Genomic DNA, 21,721 nt, shown 5'->3' on the forward strand with positions numbered 1-21,721 from the left:
TAATCTGTTTCTCAACATTGCCTAATCAGTATCACATTGTTATCCGGCTTTGCCATCAGAATCTCATACAGTCTAGATATTGCATGTCCCCCCTTCAGAGATATTATAAAGTGTTTCTATCGTTTCATCTTCTACCAATACTCCCTCCGTTCCTGGCCATTTCGATTTCAGACTGTGGAGAAGTGAGGCGTAGATATGTTGCCCGTCCTGTAGCCCTGATTCCAAAGCAACCTCATTAAAGGTCCCTGGCCATCCCTCTTTCAGTATATTGCCCAGTGTCACCACTCCTTAGGCTCCCAATATTTCCTAACATTCCGCCTAAGCTGCTCATCATTCTTTAGTGTCACCAGTGGGATCTGGGGTGAATAGGGTGTCCCTTTGCCTAGAAAACAGCAGGCTCTTTGCCACAGTGTTATGCCTACCTTCAGTAACATAGAGGTCTTGGAGACCAGTGTTATCGTGGTCACCATCTTTTTCAGAAAGATTGTAGTGCATGCCGGTTGTAATAATTCTGTATCTTGGGTCTGTTCATCTGAAAGCCATTACGTGACAAACTGCAATTGGCACGAAACAAAATATCTCTGTCTGGCACTTTTATCCCTCCTTGTTCATATGGTCTCTGTAATTTCTCTAGCGACACTCTACACCTTGAATTATACCATAGAAAACTCAGGCAGATGGTGTTTAGTGCCTTAAAGAAGGCTCTGGGTATATTGTACCGGACGTTTGTGAAATAATAAAGCAGCCTCGGGAGCACTACCATTTTCAACAACGCCACCCTTCCCATTAATGAAAGTGGCAACTTTGCCCAAAACTTCATGGAGTGCTCTATTTTATCCAGCGCCTTCTACGTGTTCTGCTCATGTACTACTTTAGGACTATGATCAATGTAACACCCAGATATCTAAATGTATCAATTTCCCATTTGATCAGTGACCTCAGCATTGCGCTTAGGGGTTTTCCCGTATACTCTGCTAGGGGGAATACGCTTGACTTCTGTGCATTTATTGTAATCCCCAAAAGGTCTGCATAGCGTTCGATCGCATCTAATATATCTTGTAAATTGGTCTCTGGTTGTTGTAGATGAAGAAGCATGTCATCCGCATATAATGAGATCAGGTGTGTGCTCCCCCCGGGAGCACATACTGATGCCTGCCTCAAGGAATTCCTTCCGTAAGTATACTGCTAATGGCTCAAAGGCCAGGATAAATAACATGGGCGACCAAGGACAGCCCTGTCTGGTGCCCTTGCTTAATTCCCATTGCTCCGACGTTGTGCTGCCTGTTTTAACTCTTGCCACCGGATTGCTATATAGTATCTTAAGCCATTTGATATAAGTAGGGCCCATACCAAAAGCGTTTAGCACCGCTAGTAGCCATGACCACCTGACCGAGTCAACAGCCTTAACTGCATCTAGCGAGGTTACTACCATACGCTGGGTGCTATCTTGAGTGTGGTCAATGACATGGTGTAATCGCCTTAAATTGCATGTGATTTTTCTGTTTGGGACATAGCCCGACTGATCTGGGTGTGTACGTTCGTGGATTACTGGCTTCAATCTGTTAGCCATCAGAGCCGTCAGTATCTTCCCGTCTTGATTTAACAGCGAGAGGGACCTGTAAGAGCCGCACTCAGTATCAGGTTTATCAGGCTTCAGTAACGGGGCTATAATCGACCCCATTAATGACAACGGCAAGATGCCTTTATCTAGGGATTTATTCATCATTGCCAGCAATGGGGGCACAATCTCTGCCATGAATTCTTTATAGAACTCACTTGGTTGTCCATCCATACCTGGAGACTTCCTTGATGGCAACCCTCTCATAGTCAGTTCCAGCTCCTCCTTTGTTATGGGGGCTTCGAGCTTATCCGCTTCTTCTCCATCTAGCTTAATAAGATCCATCGGCTCTAAAGCTTCCTCTATCTCTGCATCCTGAGTTTCTGATGTCTCCTCGTATAACAACTTATAAAAGTCACAGAAACATTTGTTTGTCTGGTTGTGTCTCACAGTTCTCCCCATTCCTAGGTGTAATTGCCTGAATCATACTCCACTCTGTTTCGTTTTTGTACAACCAGGCTAGCAAGCGTTTTGGTTTGTCCCTTTCGGCATGTTGCCGCGCCACAGATTTCCGATGACTCGACTTACCCAATCTATCCCAGTGCCCTAGGCATTTCTGCTGCAAGGCAACTATCTTGCGCGCCCTTTCACTAGGGAGATCCCCCTGACCATTAATGGCTTCCAATTTTATTTCCACCTTACACAAGTCACTCTTGATTGCAGCTTGAACCCCCTTTGACTTGGTGATTGCTGTCCTCCTAATTACCACTTTAAAGAGCTCCCATAACGTGCCTGCTGACTCTACACTTCCTGCATTAAGCTTAAAGTACTCTTGAACCCCCTCCCTTAAATGTTCCCGGAATGCTACATCCCCCAGGGATTCGGTCCTAAGTCTCCATGTCAGAATACGTGCTCTCTTGGGGGCAGAGGGGGACTGGCCACGCAACCACCAGTGGGGCATGATCCGACAACATTCATGCTTTATATTCCGCACCTTCAAATTCCCCCAGGGTGTCCTCTCCCGTAAAAATATAATCTATTCTGGTGTACAGGTCTTGGGGAGCAGAGTAATGTGAATATCCTCTGGCCTGCGGGTGCAGAGGTGCCATATCTCTGAAAGCTTAAATGCTTACAACAAAGTACATAACGCTTTAGCGGCAGGGGCCGGGTGTGCACATTTATCATCTCATCTGTCCAGTGTAGGGTTAAGCGTACAATTAAAGTCCCCTGCCCATATCAATGTACCGTCTCTGTGTGGGCTAAGTAATGGGTATAACGTGCAAAAGTAAGCCGCAGTCTTTTGGTTTGGCGCATATGTGTTGATTATACTGAATTCTCTGTGTTCGACCTACCTGCGCAGTACGAACATCCGGCCCTCTTTGTCTTGAAAGGTCTTGAGCACCTTCAAAGGTGCCACCCATATTAGTACACGCGTACGTAAGTGGAGTAGGACGAGCCCAGCGTCGTGCCCCTCCATTTTTTGGCAAGTGTAATCTGTTTCTCTTTTGTGAGGTGAGTCTCTTGCAGGAGTACAATGTCAATTTTTGGACGCCTCAGGTATGTCATTCTAGTACGTTTAATATAACTGGCCCCTGACATTCCAGAATACTATTCTAAGTTCCCCCATCATACTTATAAGCTCGGGCACACAACCACAATCCAATGTTCAAGTTCAGCAAATAGTGTGGCCTCATAGGCTAACTTCCTCTCTAACTACTCCAGCTCCCTTACCCTCCCAACAGTTGCCCAGCTCAATACCTCGTGCTCAGGCATCCCTACTTCTCACCTCTGCTCCAGGGTCTTGTCCTGGTGCCTGTGGTGAAGTAGGCGGATACTGCTAGTATCCAAACAAACCAATCCACTCTTAGGGGTAAGGCGCACCTGCGCAGTGCGCACTCAAACAAGCAGCTCCTACATTTTGCAATTTTTTCTCCTTAAGCGTGTGCTAACGGTTGTCCTGATCCACTGTACGTGCTTACTCGTTACTACTTTGGCCTGCTTCCGTTCCGGTCGGCAAATTCTGCGTGTCCATCCATGTGAATGCATCTTCTGGGTTGTCAAAGAAAACAGTTTGACCTTTGTGAATCACTTCATGGTACATCAACATATACTTCAGGTTAGCCTCCCGTGATCTCCTTTTAACCGCAATGTACTCATCCGTTGCTTCTGCACTTGTAGGGTGTAGTCCGTATATGCAGTTATCGAAGCAGACGCTCGTTGGATCGGTCCCCCTTTATGGAAGTGTTATATGATCTTATCTCGGTAGTTCAATATCTTGGCTATGATTGGGCTTGGTGGAGCTGCCAGCAGTGATTTCCTCATCAATGCTCTATGCACTCTCTCGACCGTTAAGCCTTGATTAAGGGCGCCTGGACCAATTTATTGCCACAACTGGGTTTCAATGTGATCCGTCGGGTTCGCCCCCTCCTCTCCTTCCGGGAGCCCAAAAATCCTTACATTGTTATGTCTGGCTCTGCCTTCCGGATCCTCTGCTCTATCTTCCAAGTTACGCAATTGTTGTTGCAGTACCCTGACTTCTTCCGAGGTGTCTTTTAGGCAGCTTGTGTTCTCTGTAACTATTTTTTCCAATATTCCTGAGCGTTCAGCTAGTGATCTCACATCCTGTCTTAACAAGTTCACATCTATGCTGATGGCATACATTTTAGCTTCAAGTGATTTTCAGAGATGCTATTGCTTCTAGGATCCATTGGTATCCTTTCTCGAGCATCTGCTCTCTTTGCAGTGTCATTGAGCCAACATCTTCTGCGGCTGTGGTGGGCTTAGCGAAGGGGTCCAGTGTAGGTTGCTTAGCTTTGCTTTTCTGAGACTTGGATGCCATGATTGCTTCTAGTCGTCGGGGCTTTGTTTCTCAGTGTACCCCAACTTCGCCCAGTCAACTGCACCTCAGGACGGCTCTCTAGTGTACGATCTCTTTTATCCTCAGATATTGTGGCCCAACTTTTTTCTTGATTCAATGTTCCAGTAGTATACCAGCAGCTTGCCCCACGTGTCTTTGTGCCAATGTCTTAGAACTCGTGCATTGTTTAGAGTCGGTGCTGCCCCCACTTACGGCTGCCTTGGACTATCCTTTGTAATTCACTGGCACCTTGTGCTAGTTGCCACCCACTTCCATTCTTTCTTTTCATCTCTTCAAGACTGAGCCCCTTCCCTTTGCTCCCCAGCACATCCATTGCACCGGCCTTCCACCTTTGTTGCGCATTGCTGGGGGTAATTTTGTGTGACAATTTAGTATTTGTTGCAAGCAACCTTCATTTTGTTCTGGTATTACTTATTGTGATCGTGCCAGTGTTGCTTTGGACTTGCAAGGCCAGCATGTTGTGTGGGTTACCCACATGGGTTTTTCCATCAGATGTACTGTATTGCCTGGTGCAGGCCTTCCAAGATGGCCGTTCGTCGCTGGATTTGGAAATCTGTTTCCTTACTCTGGGCAAGTTCCGGCCCTCCTCTCCCATTGGTTGCCTTGGCTCCTTAAGCTAAAGACTGCCACCGACTGGGAGGTGAGAGCCGGCCGCTACCATCTAAGGCCCACAACGAAGGCCCCTGTCTTCACCCAGAATGCTACCTGGTTTTCTTGCCCCCCCAGTTGCCAGTGTGGTCTGTGTGCTGCTCCTTGCCCCTCCACCCCCACCGGTTGCCTGCATGGTCTGTGTGCTGCTCCTTGCCCCCCCCCTCTCTGGATGCCTGCATGGTCTGTGTGCTGCTCCTTGCCCCCCAACCCCTCTAGTTGCCTGCATGGTCTGTGTGCTGCTCCTTGCCCCCCTCTTTGGTTGCCTCCCTGGTCTGTGTGCTGCTACTTAACCGCCCCCCATCCCCCCTGCGTGGTCTGTGTGCTGCTCCTTGCCCCACCCCTGCCCCCTTTGGTTGCCTGCGTGGTCTGTGTGCTGCTCCTTGCCCCCCTCTTTGGTTGCCTGCATGGTCTGTGTGCTGCCCCTTGCCCCCACTCTGGTTGCCTGCATGCTGCTCCATGCCCCTCCTCTCTGGTTGCCTGCATGGCCTGTGTGCTGCTCCATGCCCCATCCTCTGGTTGCCTGTGTGGTCTGTGTGCTGCTCCATGCCCCTACCCTCTGGTTGCCTGCGTGGTCTGTGTGTTGCTCCATGCCTCCCCGCGCCCCTCTGGTTGCCTGCGTGGTCTGTGTGCTGCTCCTTTCCCCCCTCTTTTGTATACATGCTAGTCTGTTAGCTTGAATCCCTTCCATCCCGCTCTCCCCTATCCCTCTATAAACCCTCTTCCTCTATTCCCACCCCCCACATCAAACGCTTCTGGAGTTCGTCTTGACACATTATTATTTAACCTAGTTCAGGTCTGGCCTGTGTTGTATGCATTTTGCCTGGTTCAATTCTGGCCTGCTGTTTCATGCATTTAGCTTACTTCACGCCCGACGGTGTTTCTTATTCAAACCTATTGTGTAATTTTCGCTGCCCCCTCCACCTCCTCCGTTTTATGTCTGTGATCTCTGTTTTGCCTCTCGGTTTTCCTGTCCCCCTTCCCCTCCCCACACCCTTTGCTTGCCTCTTCTCTTTCATCACACTCATCTTTACTCAGTTTTCTTCCCTTCTCACCAACCTCCACTCTCCCCTTTGCCCCTTCCCTTGCTATATTCGTGCACTTATTCTATCCAAATTGTCATTTGACTTGGTACGATAGTAACTGTCTGTCTTCCTCCCCCTTCCTCTTTGTTCTTCCTCCCCCTCCAGTACTATCTGAAATGCTGTCAGGCCTAGTACGATAGTTGCTTAATTTGTTGTTCTCTTTTTCCCTTCTCTGCCCCCCCCCCACCTCGTGTTTAACTCTGGCACTACCTCAATTGTCATCAGATATAGTAAGGTAGCCGCTTGTATGTCTCATGCTCCTTCCCGCCCCCCGCCCCCTTATCACTGCCAATCGCTCTTACTCTTATCAGAATTGTCACCTGACCTGTATGATAGGAGCTAGGTTGGTTCACCTTCCCCTCCCTCATTTGTTTCTCCCTCCCTCTTTCCCTCCAGTACTATCTGAAATGTCGTCGGGCCTAGTACGATGGTTGCTTATTTTGTTCTTCTCCTCCTCCTCCCCCCACCTTACCTCTTGTTTATTCCGTCACTACCTCAATTGTCGTCAGGCATAGTAAGATAGCTGCTTGTCTGTCTCTCACTTGCACTATCAAAATTTCGCTAGGCCGAGTATGATATATATATTTTATTTTAATTATTTTTTATTGATTTTAACAACATAAACAACCAAAATAAACCAAACAATGAACAGTAATTGGTGTAACACAATTATGGTATGTCCATCACTTCCTGGCTACTCCCCCACCTCCGAGCCCCCCCCCCGAGCGCACCATTCCCGATCTGCTCTTCTAAAGATGTACACACCTCTACGCCTATGGGGGAGTCTTCTTCTCCAGTGTATGTCTGCGCCGACTCAAACAGTGCGGCCACCAAGTGCCTCCAAGCCATAAATGACTCTCCCAGGTCATCCCCCTCTCTGTTAACTCTTTCGCCCCGCACCACTGTCTCCGCTTCCACCCATTTCTGAAGGTCCCGCCACCACATTGCCACCCTTGGTCTATTGATAGCTTTCCAGCCCATGGCGATCCTGCGCTTGGCCAGGTTTAGGCCAAGTCCTTTAGTTTACTCACTCACATGTTTCATTTCACGTGGCCTGGGAAACCCTCCCACCATGCACGCCCACAAAGATTGCACCTCTAGTTTAATGCCTTTCTCATTCAAACGGCGGGCCACCTCCTCCCAGAATCTCCTTATTTCAGGGCATGCCCAAAACATGTGTACCATTCCCGCATTTACTTCTCCACATTTAGGACATTTCTGCGTCCCCTCATTCTTGAATCCTACAATGCTCTGAGGAGTCATGTACACCTTATGGGTGATGTACAGCTGGATTTGTTGTAATCTTGCATTTCTCCAGCATGGGGTCTGTCATGGATTCACATGCTCATGAATATTCCCCGTCGTCAGGCTGGAAGTCGTCAAAAAATCAGTTTGTTTTGTTTCTGATCTGTCTTTCTCCTAATAACCAATTACTGGTCTCTGGGTCATACTGCCCCCAGCCAATGACTGTCCTCTACCTAAGCCCCTCCTCTGGCAGCCATCTTCAGATTTTTACCGCACGTTCAAGTGTTGGGAGTCCTCGTGCTTAGCTCTCGAGCTTTTACTGCGTATTGCGCCAGTGGCGGCACGGCTGCGCCTGCAGGGGATCCACGTCTACCCCTATCTGGACGATTGGCTCATCCGAGCGAAGTCAAAGGAACTCGCCGTTGGCCACACAGCGAGGACCGTCCTCCTGCTCATGGAACTGGGGTTCTCGATAAACTATGCAAAGTCCTGCTTGGAGCCATCACAGGACACCCAGTTCCTGGGAGCCAGACTCAACGCGGTGGTGCGCCTAGCCGTACCATCGGAGGACAGGATAAAGGCCATCCTGGGCAAGGTACAACGGCTGTTGGTCATGAACGTTGCCAGGGTGAGGTCCATCAAGTCCCTGCTCGGCATGATGTCGTCATGCATCTACCTGTGCAGACTGTGGATGCGGCCCGCTGCAGGAGTTCCTCAACGCCCGTTGGATGCAGGCGAAGGGAAGCTTCGAGGACAGGATCGCCCTCAACGATACTTTCCGTTGGGCGATACTATGGTGGTGGGGTCCGCGCGCAGCTAGCTGCGACACGTACTTCCAGACCCCGGCGCATCAGGAGACGGTGACAACGGATGCCTCCCTGGAGGGATGGGGCGCACACACCGGAAATCTCCACGCAAGAGGCCTTTGGCTCCCGGAGAAGTCGTTGCACATCAATGTACTGGAGCTCTGGGCCGTGTTTTGGGCCCTCAAGTCCTTCCTTCCATCCCTCAAGGGCAAGGTGGTGCGGGTCTTCACCGACAACACCATGACGATGTTCTACATTCGGAAGCAGGGGGGCACCAGATCCCCTGCTCTCTCCAAGGAAGCGAAGGACCTATGGCACTGGACCGTTGCTCAAAGGATGTTCCTGGTACCCTTCCATCTGGCAGGAGTGAAGAACACAGTTGCCGACTCACACAGCAGGGAGCTGCGCTCTTGCCACGAATGGGAACTTTGGGAGGAACAGGTGGACCTAATGTTTCGACGATGGGGCCATCCCCAGATAGATCTGTTTGCGACGGCGACGAATACCAAGTGCCGGAGGGTCGGCAGCAAGTTTCCCCAGCCGGGGGGAACATGGGGGATGCGTTCTCATTCCCCTGGGACGGCCTGTTTCTCTATGCGTTCCCACCATTGCAGTTGCTCCTACGACTCCTCGGTCAACTCGGACGTTCCCGGTGCAGGATGATACTCGTCGCACCGGCATGGCCCAGGCAGATATTGTACTCGGACCTTCTGGACTTGTCAGCGTCCCCTCCCGTCAAGCTTCCGGCAAACGCAGATCTTCTCGCCAGGGAAGGAGGTGCGATCCTGCACCACGACCCGTCGTCGCTGAACCTGCAGGCCTGGCTCCTGCAGCACTAGAGTTTGGAGGATACGAGATCCCGGCGGACTGCAAGGATGTGCTTGCCAAGGCCAGGGCTTAAGTGCTACAGACATAAATGGAAGAGGTTCACTGTCTGGTGCCGTGCACAGAAGATAAACCCTCTATGGATTTTGGCCCCTCAAGTGCTGCCGTACTTGCTGTCGCTGGCCAAGTCGGGGCTGGCGCATGCCTCTATCAAGATCCATCTGGCGGCTATCTCCCGCTACACCAGAACGCCGAGGAGATCGTCGCTGTGATCGTATCGCCTGGTTAAGGAGTTCATGAAAGGACTTTCCTGCTCATTCTCACCGGTGAAGGCTCTGGCCCCGGCGTGGGAGCTCAATGTGGTGCTGACTAGGCTCATGGGTCCCCCGTTCGAGCCTCTACATTCGGCACCTTTCAAATTCCTGTCTTGGAAGACAGCGTTACTGGTAGCCATCACCTCCGCACGATGAGGGGGAAAGATTCAGGCCCTCTCCTGTAAGCCTCCGTACTTGACTTTCCACGCAACAAGGGTCGTGCTGAGGACGCACCCCTCCTTCATGCCCAAGGTGCCGTCGGACTTGCATCTCAACAAGCCCTTGGTGTTACCTGTTTTCTTCCGTCGCCTTTGTCGCCGGCTGAGAGAACTTTGCACTCACTGGATGTGGCTAGATGTGGCTAGAGCGCTAAAGTTCTACGTGGACCGCACAAAGAGTTTTCGGAAGACATCACAGCGGTTTGTGAACTTTGGCCCTGTGAACCAGGGGAAGGCCCTCTCCAAGGCCTCCATTTCCAGCTGGCTCTCTGGCTGCATCACACACTGTCACCGGTTGGCAAATCGACCGTTGCCGTAAGTAACCTCCACTTACGTGATCTATTTACCATTGGAGACTTGGTGATATCACCACATCGCAGGCTACTTGACTAAATCTATTAAAACATGTGGGCCATGGAAGCCATTGTACTACACTTGTTATATACAACCACCTCCTGCTTGGGGGTCCACTGTATATAGCAGTGCAGACCCAAAATTACCCCATTATAAAAGGTTAACACTGGTGACCACATGGGCTGTCACTTTCCAGTGTCCTAGCTATGGGTTTTTTGACCTACACTTTAAGTAACATATCCTTTGGTGAAAGTTTTTTGGACCAGGAGATGACCATTATGTCGGTTTGTCACTTTAACACTGATATTTTCAGCATTATTAGCGGCACCAGCTTTTGAACCCCAATGTCCTCCCAAAATGCATGCTTGTTAGGGAGAATTCTCTGTTAAGGCTAATTTCCCAAACCTAGTGAGTCCCCCAGCAGCTTTGCTTAATTTTTGGGGTTTATTTTTTTCTCCTGTCTGCCTAACAATGCTAATGCCTTTAGATACACAACCATGTGACCATGAAACACGACATCATTTCTACTTTTGCCTTATACAAAAATCTTTTTGACATGATCAAACCTTTTTGAATTTGGTCCTTGGTGCAACGAGACACTGCATCTACTTTATACTTAAGATGCTAATTTTAACTTTATTCTCTAATATTTGCCTTAATTCAGACAAGTTTAATCCCACAGCTGTGTGGATGACACACATCCAATCGCTCCCTGTTCGCACGGCTTTCCTGCAGCCGTGAGGACGTTATATTTATAATTATCCCATGCTCGCCCACGAAGGGGCGCTTTTAATCTACAGACAAAAACTTGCCTTGCATTATTCACGATCGAAGGCACCCGAGCGTTTAGTATATTTAGAGGAACTTTATGGTACGTTCAGGACGCCTTTACTAGGATCGGGAACAATAGATCTGCAAAACTCACACAGAACGCAACGTTAGAGAGGCACACGGGGTTGCCAGGCAACGCCCTACGAACCGGATCACATGACCAGCACTTACTTCTACTTGCTGGGCCGTTATAGGCCAGCCAGAACAACACCCACATTCCACAAAACTATGACCGGCCAGACGGCATGAAACCATTAGTCACGGTAGCACTGAAGCTGTTAATTGGTAAGCTTCACAAGACGCTGCTATATTCTTTATTTTACAGCTGCTGCTAAATGTTACAGGTGCCTAGGCAAGACACTAGACCAGGGGTCTCCAACCTTTACGTTAGCTAGAGCTACTTGTAGTGGAGGCCAACAGTGGAGAGCTACTAGCGGGCGATATCAGGGTGGGGATATTTATAAACCTCAGAATTTTTACCAATTTTATTTTGGCTCCATTAGTTCCCCTCTTTAAACAGATGGAATAACAAATCCCTTCACAAATATATTAAGAACTTCAAAAACCTCTATGTTGAATTATTATTTATTAGTAGCTGCCTCAAAAAGACAGATATTTGTTGGACTTCCACACAAATATCCTGTAATTTTTGTGCCCCTTCCTTTGCGTTTTATGCAGGCTTTCTACATGCTAGGCACACTATTGTTTTCCAAATGTGCATTTCACACTTCCATAAAAAAAAAAGCAATTTCCAAATTGAAAAATGCTGCTTGCGTTCACGAGTTTTCTTTGAAATGTTTTTTTTGTCAGACACCACACATACTCCGTTATTTGCTGGTATGATAGCTCAGCGGGTTGAGCGCTCGCTGCTGCGATCTGAGCGTGATCTGCAGGTCGTAGGTTAAAGTCCCAGCAAGGCCAACTCATCCTTTCATCCTTCTGAGGTCGATAAATGAGTACCAATTTCAGTTGGGTGATATTGCATGTAAATATGTGCTCTGTAAAGCGCTTTGGATTAAGGCGCTATATAAATAACACACCATTATTATTTGTGTGCCCCTCTGTGTTTTAGCACAAGTTATATTTATAAAGATTTTAAATGCTTGTCAAACTGGCTGATCACAAATAAATGCTTCTGTTATGCTGACAGCAGTTTTTAGAAAATTAAACTGTGGGTTCATGGGTGCCAACTTTTGATTTTCACTACAGGGGCAGAAATATCCCCACCTCAGCCCTGAATATAAGCAAGCAACCAGCCCAACCCATACCCTGGCCAAACACATTGTATAGCACTTTTTTTTATAAGGCATTTCAAAAAGTCATACAATTCACAACCTGTAGTTTTGAATATATAACATCTCAGCATCGGTCTGTCAACCTGCTGAGCTACCCTGGTAGGCTTCTACTGTACAGCGTGTCAATGGATCGCTTAATGTACTAAGAGTGGGTGTACCTGTGTCATGGAAGTGATTTAAAGTGGAAATGTACAATGTGGAATTTGGAAAGAAGCCAATATCCCCACCTCAGCCCTGAATATAAGCAAGCAACCAGCCCAACCCATACCCTGGCCAAACACATTGTATAGCACTTTTTTTTATAAGGCATTTCAAAAAGTCATACAATTCACAACCTGTAGTTTTGAATATATAACATCTCAGCATCGGTCTGTCAACCTGCTGAGCTACCCTGGTAGGCTTCTACTGTACAGCGTGTCTATGGATCGCTTAATGTACTAAGAGTGGGTGTACCTGTGTCATGGAAGTGATTTAAAGTGGAAATGTACAATGTGGAATTTGGAAAGAAGCCACATAAAAGAAATTGCACCATTTTTTAAATATTATTTTGAACATTTCCCAGGCGAGTGGCAGTGCTACTGTGATATTTACATTGCGTGGTCACAATGATCCTGATCCTGCCCCAGCCCCTCCAACATCTCTGGCAAACAAGAGCAGATTGCTTAAGCAAGACTGTCGTGGGGGCGCACAAGGCCAACTGTGGTACTACAGGCGGACTGCAGAAGCATAACGTGATACTGACACTTGTCAGTGGATTTCCAAGCAGCTCCATGTGGCACAGCAGCCAAGCTCCCCGCCCGCAATTGGGAGGACCAGGGTTCGGATCCGGAACACGCAAAACGCACCATTAAATAATATAATTTAGGATAAATGTTTATTTTTCGGTAACTTCAGGCGGGCGACTGAAAAGGCTCAGGCGAGCTACTAGTCGCCCGCGATCGACTGTTTGGCGACCTCTGCACTAGACCAATCAGTATTCTCTTTCGCACTTTATTTTCAGTTTTTCAATTAATACGGGATTGTTAGCAGACCACACCGCCTTACTCTGGAAGTTTAAATCTGAATATTACCGAGTTTAAAGAGCATTACGCTTTTCTTATTCTTGATGCAAATTCAAGGTAAGCTGTCACTTACTCCCATACATATATATCTTTTTAAAGAAACTGGCTTTCTTGTTTCACAAATAGCAAGGTTCCGCTGCTTTTACAGACAGGCTTTCTCATTTATTTAACAGATTTTCTGTAATTAAGAGCGATAATGCACCCGGCAAAACACAGTTTTCTGCACTCTAATAGCTACATGTGCTCTACAGACCAGGTACCTTTCTAGCCAACATTACTCGCCATTTTTGTGATGTGGAATATTCACCAAGCGCTCCATTGGGGTCCCTGGCTATGTTATCTGAATGCTACATAATACTACTGCTAAATATTCCTAAATATAGGACTGTGTACTCACCACATAGAATTGGCAATTGTTTAACTATGTCTTCTGAATGACACATGTTTTTTCCTGTGTTTTTTCCTGCTTAACTGTTCTAAATGGAGGACTGCTTACTTACTATACTTTTTCTTGTTTTTCTCCCTCTTCCACTGCCCCCTTTGCCCCCCCCCCCTTTTTCTTGAATTGTCCCAATGGCTTGGACTTTTGAATTTATGTTCTTTTGGTTACTTAACATTGCTGATGACTATATAATCTCTGTTTTTCTTTTGTATGTGGAAACATGTATTTGGTGTTTTTGCCATGTTAGTGATACATTCTTACGCCCTGGAGACGGCCCAGCTAGGGTTGAAACACGTGTTGGCGTTTTGGAGGCTTTTTTGTTGATGGAATATATGGCAAATTAAAAATATTTTTTATTTCATAAAACCTGGTGTCAAAAATTGTCAAATGGCCGTAACATTGTCATAGTATATTTGAACTCCTAATTGGTTTAATGAGAAGCACTACCTGCAACTACTAGTGGATTTGTATTACTTTTTGGGCGGAAGCGCAGACGGTGAGGCCTTCGCGTCTTTCTAGTTTTCATTTAATGTTCTGTGTACAATTGAAGCCTTCCTCTTCCCTAATAAAACTTCTTTTGATCTACTAGTTTTCTGCTCAGCAACAGGGTAAGGTGTACTTACCCTTAATACATACTCAAAACTGAACACCAAATCCAGGCAAGGAATCTTCCAGCACTTTGTCCTCCAGTTAGACCAACCAAAGAGTATTGAGGAAATAGGGGGGTGGTAGATGCCAGTAAAGAAGTCTCTACATTGAGTATCTTGTACTGTTTCGAGGATACTGTGATTTGTGTATGCTCAGTTCTTTTATTTCTTTTTTTCAGCAATGTTTTTCACCATCTTTACAAATGTTTGTTAGTAGCAATGGATTACCTCCAAGCCCCATCCCAAGTCCAACAAGACGTTTTGCGGCGTAAGTGAATCTGTTCATATTCTAATGTTGTATTTTTAGTGCTTAATTCAATATACTTTTTTCTCCAAGACCTTTAATTTTCAGAAGAAATTGAGTTGCAATTTAGATGCAGCGGTTTGCTTCAGAGAAACAAGTTAAAGTATTACAATCTAGAAATTGCCTCACAACTGCAAGCATTTGCTCGTACAATATGGGTAGCTCTCATTCCTTGTCTTGATCAAAAATTCTTGGGTCAAAACATCTACAACTATCCATACATCCCACGGATCGCCATTTCCTACCCTTATATGTTCTTTATATGTTGTGACTCATTATTATGGTATTTGTTCGCAGGCCTATCTTCGATAAGCAACGGAGTGCTTTACAGAGGTACACAACAGTACAGAAGCATAACAGAGCTCTTTTCAGAGGGAACAACAGAACAGATATACAGCAGGGGGTAGGATACAGAGGGACATAGAGGAGGGGTACAGCTGTACAGGGTGGCGTGGAGGAGATGGCCTAGGTGTTGTGGCGGAGAGACTCCTTGAAGAGCTGGGTCTTGATTTCTTTTCAGAATTGTAGGAGCGTGGCGCCAAGTCTGATGCTGACTGGGAGGAGGTTCCATAGTCTTGGGGCATAGGCAGAGAAGGCTTGTTTTCTGATCCTTTACTTTTTGCAGCTGCATATTTCAAGTCTGCACATGTCCTGCTTTCGGCTGGTTTGCTGTCGGCAATAGATGCTGAGTTTCTCCGCAAGATAGCTGGGTGACTTGATGCCTTATAGATGATGCAGCAAGACTTGAAGGTGCAGTAGGAGCTGGTAAACTTAGATGAGGACCGGGGTGATGTGGTCATATCTGCGTAGACCCTTGATGAGGCATGTGGCAGCGTGTAGTACACTTCTCGGGGGCACAAGGGTGGACGACGGGAGGCTTGCGAGGAGGGCATTGCCCCCATCCAGCTGGGGTAGGACCAGTGCTTGAATGGTGGGTCTTAAACTGTTCGGCGGGTGGAAGGGCTGGACTTTCCACAGTAGGGAAATCTGATAACAAGTGGTCTATTTTCTTAGCTATGTGTGTCTTGAATGAGAGGTGTTTGTCGATGTGGAACCCAACATACTTAAGTATGTTTGTCTTGTTCTCTTAATTTCACCCTTCTTTGTGTTCCCTCGTTCACTTTTTTCCAGTGTCTTTTTCAACCCACAGTCTCTTTTGCACTCTGAACATGGGGTTCACAATTTGTGTCCTTACGGACTAAGCCCTTTTTGACCACTACGGTGGTAATGTGTGCAAAATAAGACTATTAACTTGTGATCAGTTCTTCAGTCTGCTGATGGGACTATTAATGCATTGTTTGTATCGTCCTCAGAATGGCTCTGGTGGTCATTGTCAGGAATTCTGTTTTCAGAATGAATGCACATGCATTGAATACCTAGATCCCTTCAAAGCAGGACAAACTATCCTGCCATTGTTTTTTTGTAACTGCTTACAGCGTCTACATTGTAGTGCACCTTCTTAATGTTACCTTCTAAACTGCTTTCTCCAGTTTTTTGCTCACTCCCTTTTTTATTTGTTTTAACCAACTCCCCACACTGCTTATTTCTTTCATACTATTAGGATATCTGTCCCATAAGGTTGTACCAGACATTTCCACGCAGCATTTGTTTTTGAGAAATGTAGGCATAACCGGTGTACACCTGTAGCCCCATTTGTGCCTGATTCCATCCATTTATGCAAATCTTGCTTTGCACACCAATTATTTTCTTCACTTAAAGAATATGGCTACAGCTTGTATTCATTTGCGCATTACAATCTAAATGTGATCTTTGACATGCAATCCCTTTCCCACTCCTATTCTATTTCAAAATCTTTTAAGAACAATGTCAGTCCAGCTACTGGCACTTTCCCATTACAGATGATCACAAGCTTTGGGTCTAGTGTCAGGGAAAAGACCACTCTTGGTCAGTGCGACACATTTCTAGAACCATATAGCACGTATATTGGCACTTCTATCCAAACTTAATCTAGATAGCTTAAGGTGAGCAGTAAGGCAGACTCCTGGGGCTATGGGGCTGGTGTGTAGGTACAGGTACCCATAATAGAGATGCTCACATAATAGTCTACACAGGAGTACAAACAATGCACTTGTTTATTGGGACATAAACACTAAGCACATGAAAGTCAAACACATATATCATACAACACACTTCTCTACACGTACACATGTACAGTTGGTATCTCAAAGTGAGATTACCTAGACTTTACAGTAACGCAGTAAAAACAGTTAAATCAAGTAAAGCAATGAAACTGTAACAATTAAGCGAAAAAGAACAATGCGTTAACACTCAAATTGTAAACAGAACTTGTTAGTAAAAGGCAGGCTTCTAACTTCAGCAGTCCTTCCATATTGGTTAAGTGGTACTATTATGTGAAAAGTGGTACAAAAGTGGTGTCCGGTGTTTGACTGTTACTGGTGCTGCTACTGGCCCTTTAACCTGCTGGTGGAGGGGCCGTGTTGGACTGTGTGACCTGCTGTGCTGCAACCACTTATAAGAACTATTCTCTGTGAAAGCGAGTGCTGCAAAAGTGTTGTTGTCCGGTGTTTTCCCGGGGTGTTTGGGAGTATGCACCCCATAAGAGCTGCACGACGATGAAGAAACCAGAAGAACATCAAACTCTGGCAGATGAGTCTGGGACGAGATCCAGGCTAAAGGTGAGACAGCGCATTAACTTGCTTCCTGTGCAAACGCCGCCTACGGCAACTAAGGCGATTCAAAGGCAGTTGAGATTAATGTTTAGTGTTCGGGACCCTGGTTTGCTGCAGGAGCGAATGAAATACCCGAATGTGGGTGAAAAAAATAAAAATTTGGTGGCCAGCAAGCAGACGAGGGAAGTTGATGACTGCCTGCCGGCTAGCAATGAATCAAAAGATTGCAGCAAACCAGAGGTTTGCCCGCGGTCTGAGCAGGGGACTGCAGGAGTGGGGAATGAGCTCGCTGGGCTTGAATCTAGTACAGAGAAAGTCCCACCCCCCCCTCACACGCCCCAATGAATGAGAAACAAGTTATTATCTGCCAGTTGGACAGGTCCCCTGTTCGAAGAGACTCAGTGGTATCATGGCAGGGAAACGATGCACAGGAACTGCCACCAAGTAATAAGGTATTGAGTGAGAAACCACCGTTTGTAAATATGAAGAGTCCAAATATAAACATAAAAGGATCTGAATCCGTTGATCTGGGAAAGGCAGAAATTAGGTGAAAAATATATCTTCTCCCCAAAACGAGCCATTATGGTCAGAAATGGACTATGATGCTGGTTTTGAAGAGGGGAAGGAAGGAGAAATGATGAAAGAACCTCGAACTGTAGGGAGGATTTAGAGGTAGTGAGCTTAAGTGAAACTCAAGAACCGCTGAAGGTACAATCTACCCTTATGAAAAGCGATAGATAAAATTCTATTACTTGACGGCTTGAAGAGTTGGGAGAAGCCCTTAGATCTTGTCACCTCGCAGGAAAAAATGTGCCCCAAGTTTTGAAGCGATCCTTATTGAGATCCTGTGAGTTAGGTAGTCTAGGTTGGGAGAACCTGAACGAAATAGTAGAGACTTCCCAGCACCCTGAGGAAAAAAGGGATCTGGCAAATGCCAATTTGTCCCTCTGTAACCCAGGATCGGCGGAACAAATGATGTCAGAAAGTGAGGGCATCTTAGGAGGAGGAGCCAAAGGAAAATCCCCACAGGGTGGAAATTCCACCAGTAAAATTGGACGATGTAGAGAAAGAGTCGCTACCAAGAAGATTTTTTAACTCCTCAAATTATAAAAATCCAGCACTAAAATTAAAGGATCTACCAACTCTGCCCTGGCCGAAAAAAGAATACAGGACATATCAGCCCTGACTGGGAAGATAGCCCGGGAAAAAAATAATAGTCTGTTCATAAAAGAAAAGTTTGCGGCGCTAGACAATCAAGCTCCGCATCTGGCGCCAGCCAGAACGGACAATAGACGAGGCCTGGAAGATCTACCTGTCAATCTTTCATTAGATCAGAGTCATGCTACCCTAGAGAATCTAGGGATAGCTGACTCTTCCAGGTTGGAAGTCATCTATGATATGAACTCCACTACACAAAGAAAGCTCCAGGAGAAGAGTATGGAAAGGAGATGGAACGAAAAGGTCAAAAAGGAAACAATGGGTGAACTACGGCACATCCAAAATACAGTAATGGCAGCACAAACCATTGCAGTTGCCCCCTTTTTAAAACTATACGAAAACATAAACTCCTCCTTTCAAGACCTTTACACGGCGTCTGCCAAAAAAAGCGCCCAAATGTTGGGGCTAGAGGGCTTTATGAATAAAATTAAGCAGAGACTCGATATGGAAGCAGAACTGACTAATGTATGGCAAAAACGCCTATGTGATCCGGCCAGAAGGGAGTCTAATGATAAATCTCTACTGATGGAAGCTATTGTAGAAGATTGTAAATGGATGAGATCTCAGCACAAAAAAGAGGAAACCCTAATTAAGGCATTTAAGTGCAAAGCTCGTTCGATTGAAACAATTTCTGAAGAAAGAGACCCCCAAATTCCATGGTTAAGTACAAGTTCATAATAATGGATATAGAAAAAAATATGAAAAACCTGAAGGATTTGACCCAGCCTTCAGTGCAAAGAGATACGAGTAAACCATAGACGATTGGGGGGTTTAAGCAAAAGCCCAATGAATTAAAAGAACTGGAACCCTCAAAACGGGAAAGAATGAAAGAATTTGATAAAACACATTTTTTTTTACCTTCCAAGGTCCAGTGACTTTGGAAAAAATGAAAATTGTAGACGAGAAGATATCTCGACCAGTGGCGATGGGGAAACAAATGAGGCACCTGCCTAAAAGAAAATTTAATGGTCAAGAGCTTTTTTAAGAAATATAAGAACTCTGCCAAGACTTGATATGACACAGTGTGCAAAGAAGGCCAGAAGAGATTACGATATTGAATGAGCCAGCTGAGATGCATATATTGGATGATTCAGGCTTATCGATTGAAAGTCCACATGAAGAAGAATCTGAAGCAGGATTAAGTGATCTGATCGAGTGTATAGAGAAAAATCAAGATGACAAAGAATGGGATAATCTTAGTTCGTCCGAGTGGGAAGAAATTGAAAAGCAAGTGCGAGACTTCTCAGCCAAGTCCAATAGAGAGCTTTCTCCCTTGAAGAAGAAAAAAGAGGTGATTAGGAAAGTCATAAAGGAAACTGTTAAGGAGAAGGAGAATCCTAAAACCTCTGCTAGGATACAAAAAAAAAAAACAGAACACTTCAAAACCCTTGAAGAAAGAAGACCGGGTCTAAAGAAAATTGGAAAGAAAGAAAAGTACAAGGAGATGGAACAAAAGGTAATGGGAATAAAAAATCAAGGATTGATTTACAGATGATAAAAAAGGATAGACGGGGATAAATATTCACAGAGAAGAGTAAAGAAAGTACGATTGGTGAGAACAGCGAAAGACTCAAAGCTGATCATCCTAAATGGAGAAAGAATTGTGAAGCTACTGCAGCAGATACCTGAGATGAGATACATATCCTCAGATGATATTTCAATAGTAGAATTCACCAACGAAGAAAGGAAGGACCCGGTGATTCTTAATCTGCGAACACTGGTCGTTAAAGATTCTCTATTGGAGGCGTCTGATAAATTTGCATTGTTAGGCTATGAGATTGGTGAAGTGAAAGAGCAGGATAGAAACTCCCAAAACCCTACTGGTGTTCAGAAAGAAAGGAGTCAATTAAAAAAAGGGGAAATCATCCTAAAACCCAGTAAGCTTCATAATAAAATCGTCGAGAAAGAGAAATAGTCCCGCCAGGGGACTGAAACTAAAATCAGAGGAAAAGAGCAGAGGATATAGTCTACACAAAAGTGGATAGAACTAAATTAAAGGTGAAGAAAGATGAGGATTTGGAAGGGCTTCTACCCTCTGAAGATCAGGGGGAAAACGTAAGATTCACTATTGACAACCCTACAAAGCAGCTGAAAGTAATGAAATCTGCTCAACAGAGAAGACGCCAGATTGGTCTTGGATGGCTGGATCATTGGCTGCGAAAAAGAAATATTAGAATGAAAGAAATGTGCCAAGAGAGAGATTTACGTGTGCCTTATGGAACACATGTGGATTTAAATATCTGTTTAAAGAAGAGAGCAATTCCCTGGGACAATATGAAATACTGTGCCAGCAAGAAACATGGTTAAGGAAGAAACTATGTGAAGGATATGAAGTTTATGTGAATCCACCAAGGAACAGAATTAGGGGCAGGCCATATGCCGGTCTTGCAACCTTGATTAAAATTGATAGTTATTTGCAGGTAGTTGAACATCGGATCCCAACCCATTCGTACAGATCATAAGAATTATAAAGAGGCTGGAGATACTAATAATTAATACATATTGGAGTGTGAAAATGTGTACAACTGAGAAATACATAAATGACATAATGGAGGAAGTGGACAAGTCAATGGTGGAGAAAATGAATCAATTATGATAGTTGGTGATTTAAATATCAAACTGGTAAACAAAGAGGGAAAGCCAAGAAATTAATCACAATAAGAGGGAAGAGCTCTAAGATGGGTAAATGAAATGGAAATCGGGGCAATGAGGATGTTAAATTGCCTAACTAAGGGAGACTTGCAAGGTGCTGCCAACTGCGCTAATGGAACTAAACTAGCTTGTTTGGATTATTGTTTCGTATATGGTAACACCTTGCAATTGATTGTCTTTTGAAGTAACAAAAGCCGCAAGTGAATCTTTTAAAGATGGAAATGGAATTGCTGGTTAGAAAGAATGAAAGTTTGAAGATGGCACCAGTGGACGTCACCTAGGGGAGAAATAAATTGAGAATAAAGCATAAAGAAATTCCAAATTTGGCTGTACGATATGAACGATCAGTTCATGATAACCCAGATGAGGTGGAGTATGTATGGCTATTAAAGGATTGTTTAGTCAAAGAAGACTTAAGTAGGAAAATAACAGTAGCGAGAAAGCACACTTATAATATGGAACTGGTGGCTAAAAGGAAAAAATATAGAGCTGACTTAAGATCACTGCGATTTAAAGCCTACCAGAATAAAGCGGAGATAATGAAATGCAAACAAAATTATAAGAACTGGATCCATGCAACCAGGGCAAAAAGAGCCTAGTGTGACTCTGAAAAAATGTTGGCAGCAGGACGTGCATGCAATTCAAGAGATCTATGGGATCTTATCTATGGTGGTGAAGATTTCCAAGCA

The 21,721-nt window shown here is 45.4% G+C and overlaps 1 protein-coding gene and 1 long non-coding RNA gene across 3 annotated transcripts in view; both read left to right on the forward strand.

Moving 5' to 3' along the window:
• The window catches only part of PABIR2 (PABIR family member 2), an 812,224-nt gene that overhangs the window by 441,490 nt on the left and 349,013 nt on the right, over positions 1 to 21,721 (forward strand). For both annotated transcript variants that reach the window (XM_069612821.1, XM_069612822.1), the window contains exon 7: positions 14,387 to 14,475. In XM_069612821.1, the coding sequence (XP_069468922.1) occupies positions 14,387 to 14,475 (89 nt within the window). The remainder of the gene's footprint in view (positions 1 to 14,386; positions 14,476 to 21,721) is intronic.
• Positions 10,996 to 13,374, forward strand: LOC138481657 (uncharacterized). The gene is made up of 3 exons (XR_011274315.1): positions 10,996 to 11,047; positions 13,058 to 13,175; positions 13,292 to 13,374. It is a non-coding gene; the product is annotated as an uncharacterized lncRNA (long non-coding RNA).

The sequence above is a fragment of the Ambystoma mexicanum genome, chromosome 5p (assembly GCF_040938575.1).
Source record: "Ambystoma mexicanum isolate Mex_15411 chromosome 5p, UKY_AmexF1_1, whole genome shotgun sequence".
NCBI lineage: Eukaryota > Metazoa > Chordata > Amphibia > Caudata > Ambystomatidae > Ambystoma > Ambystoma mexicanum.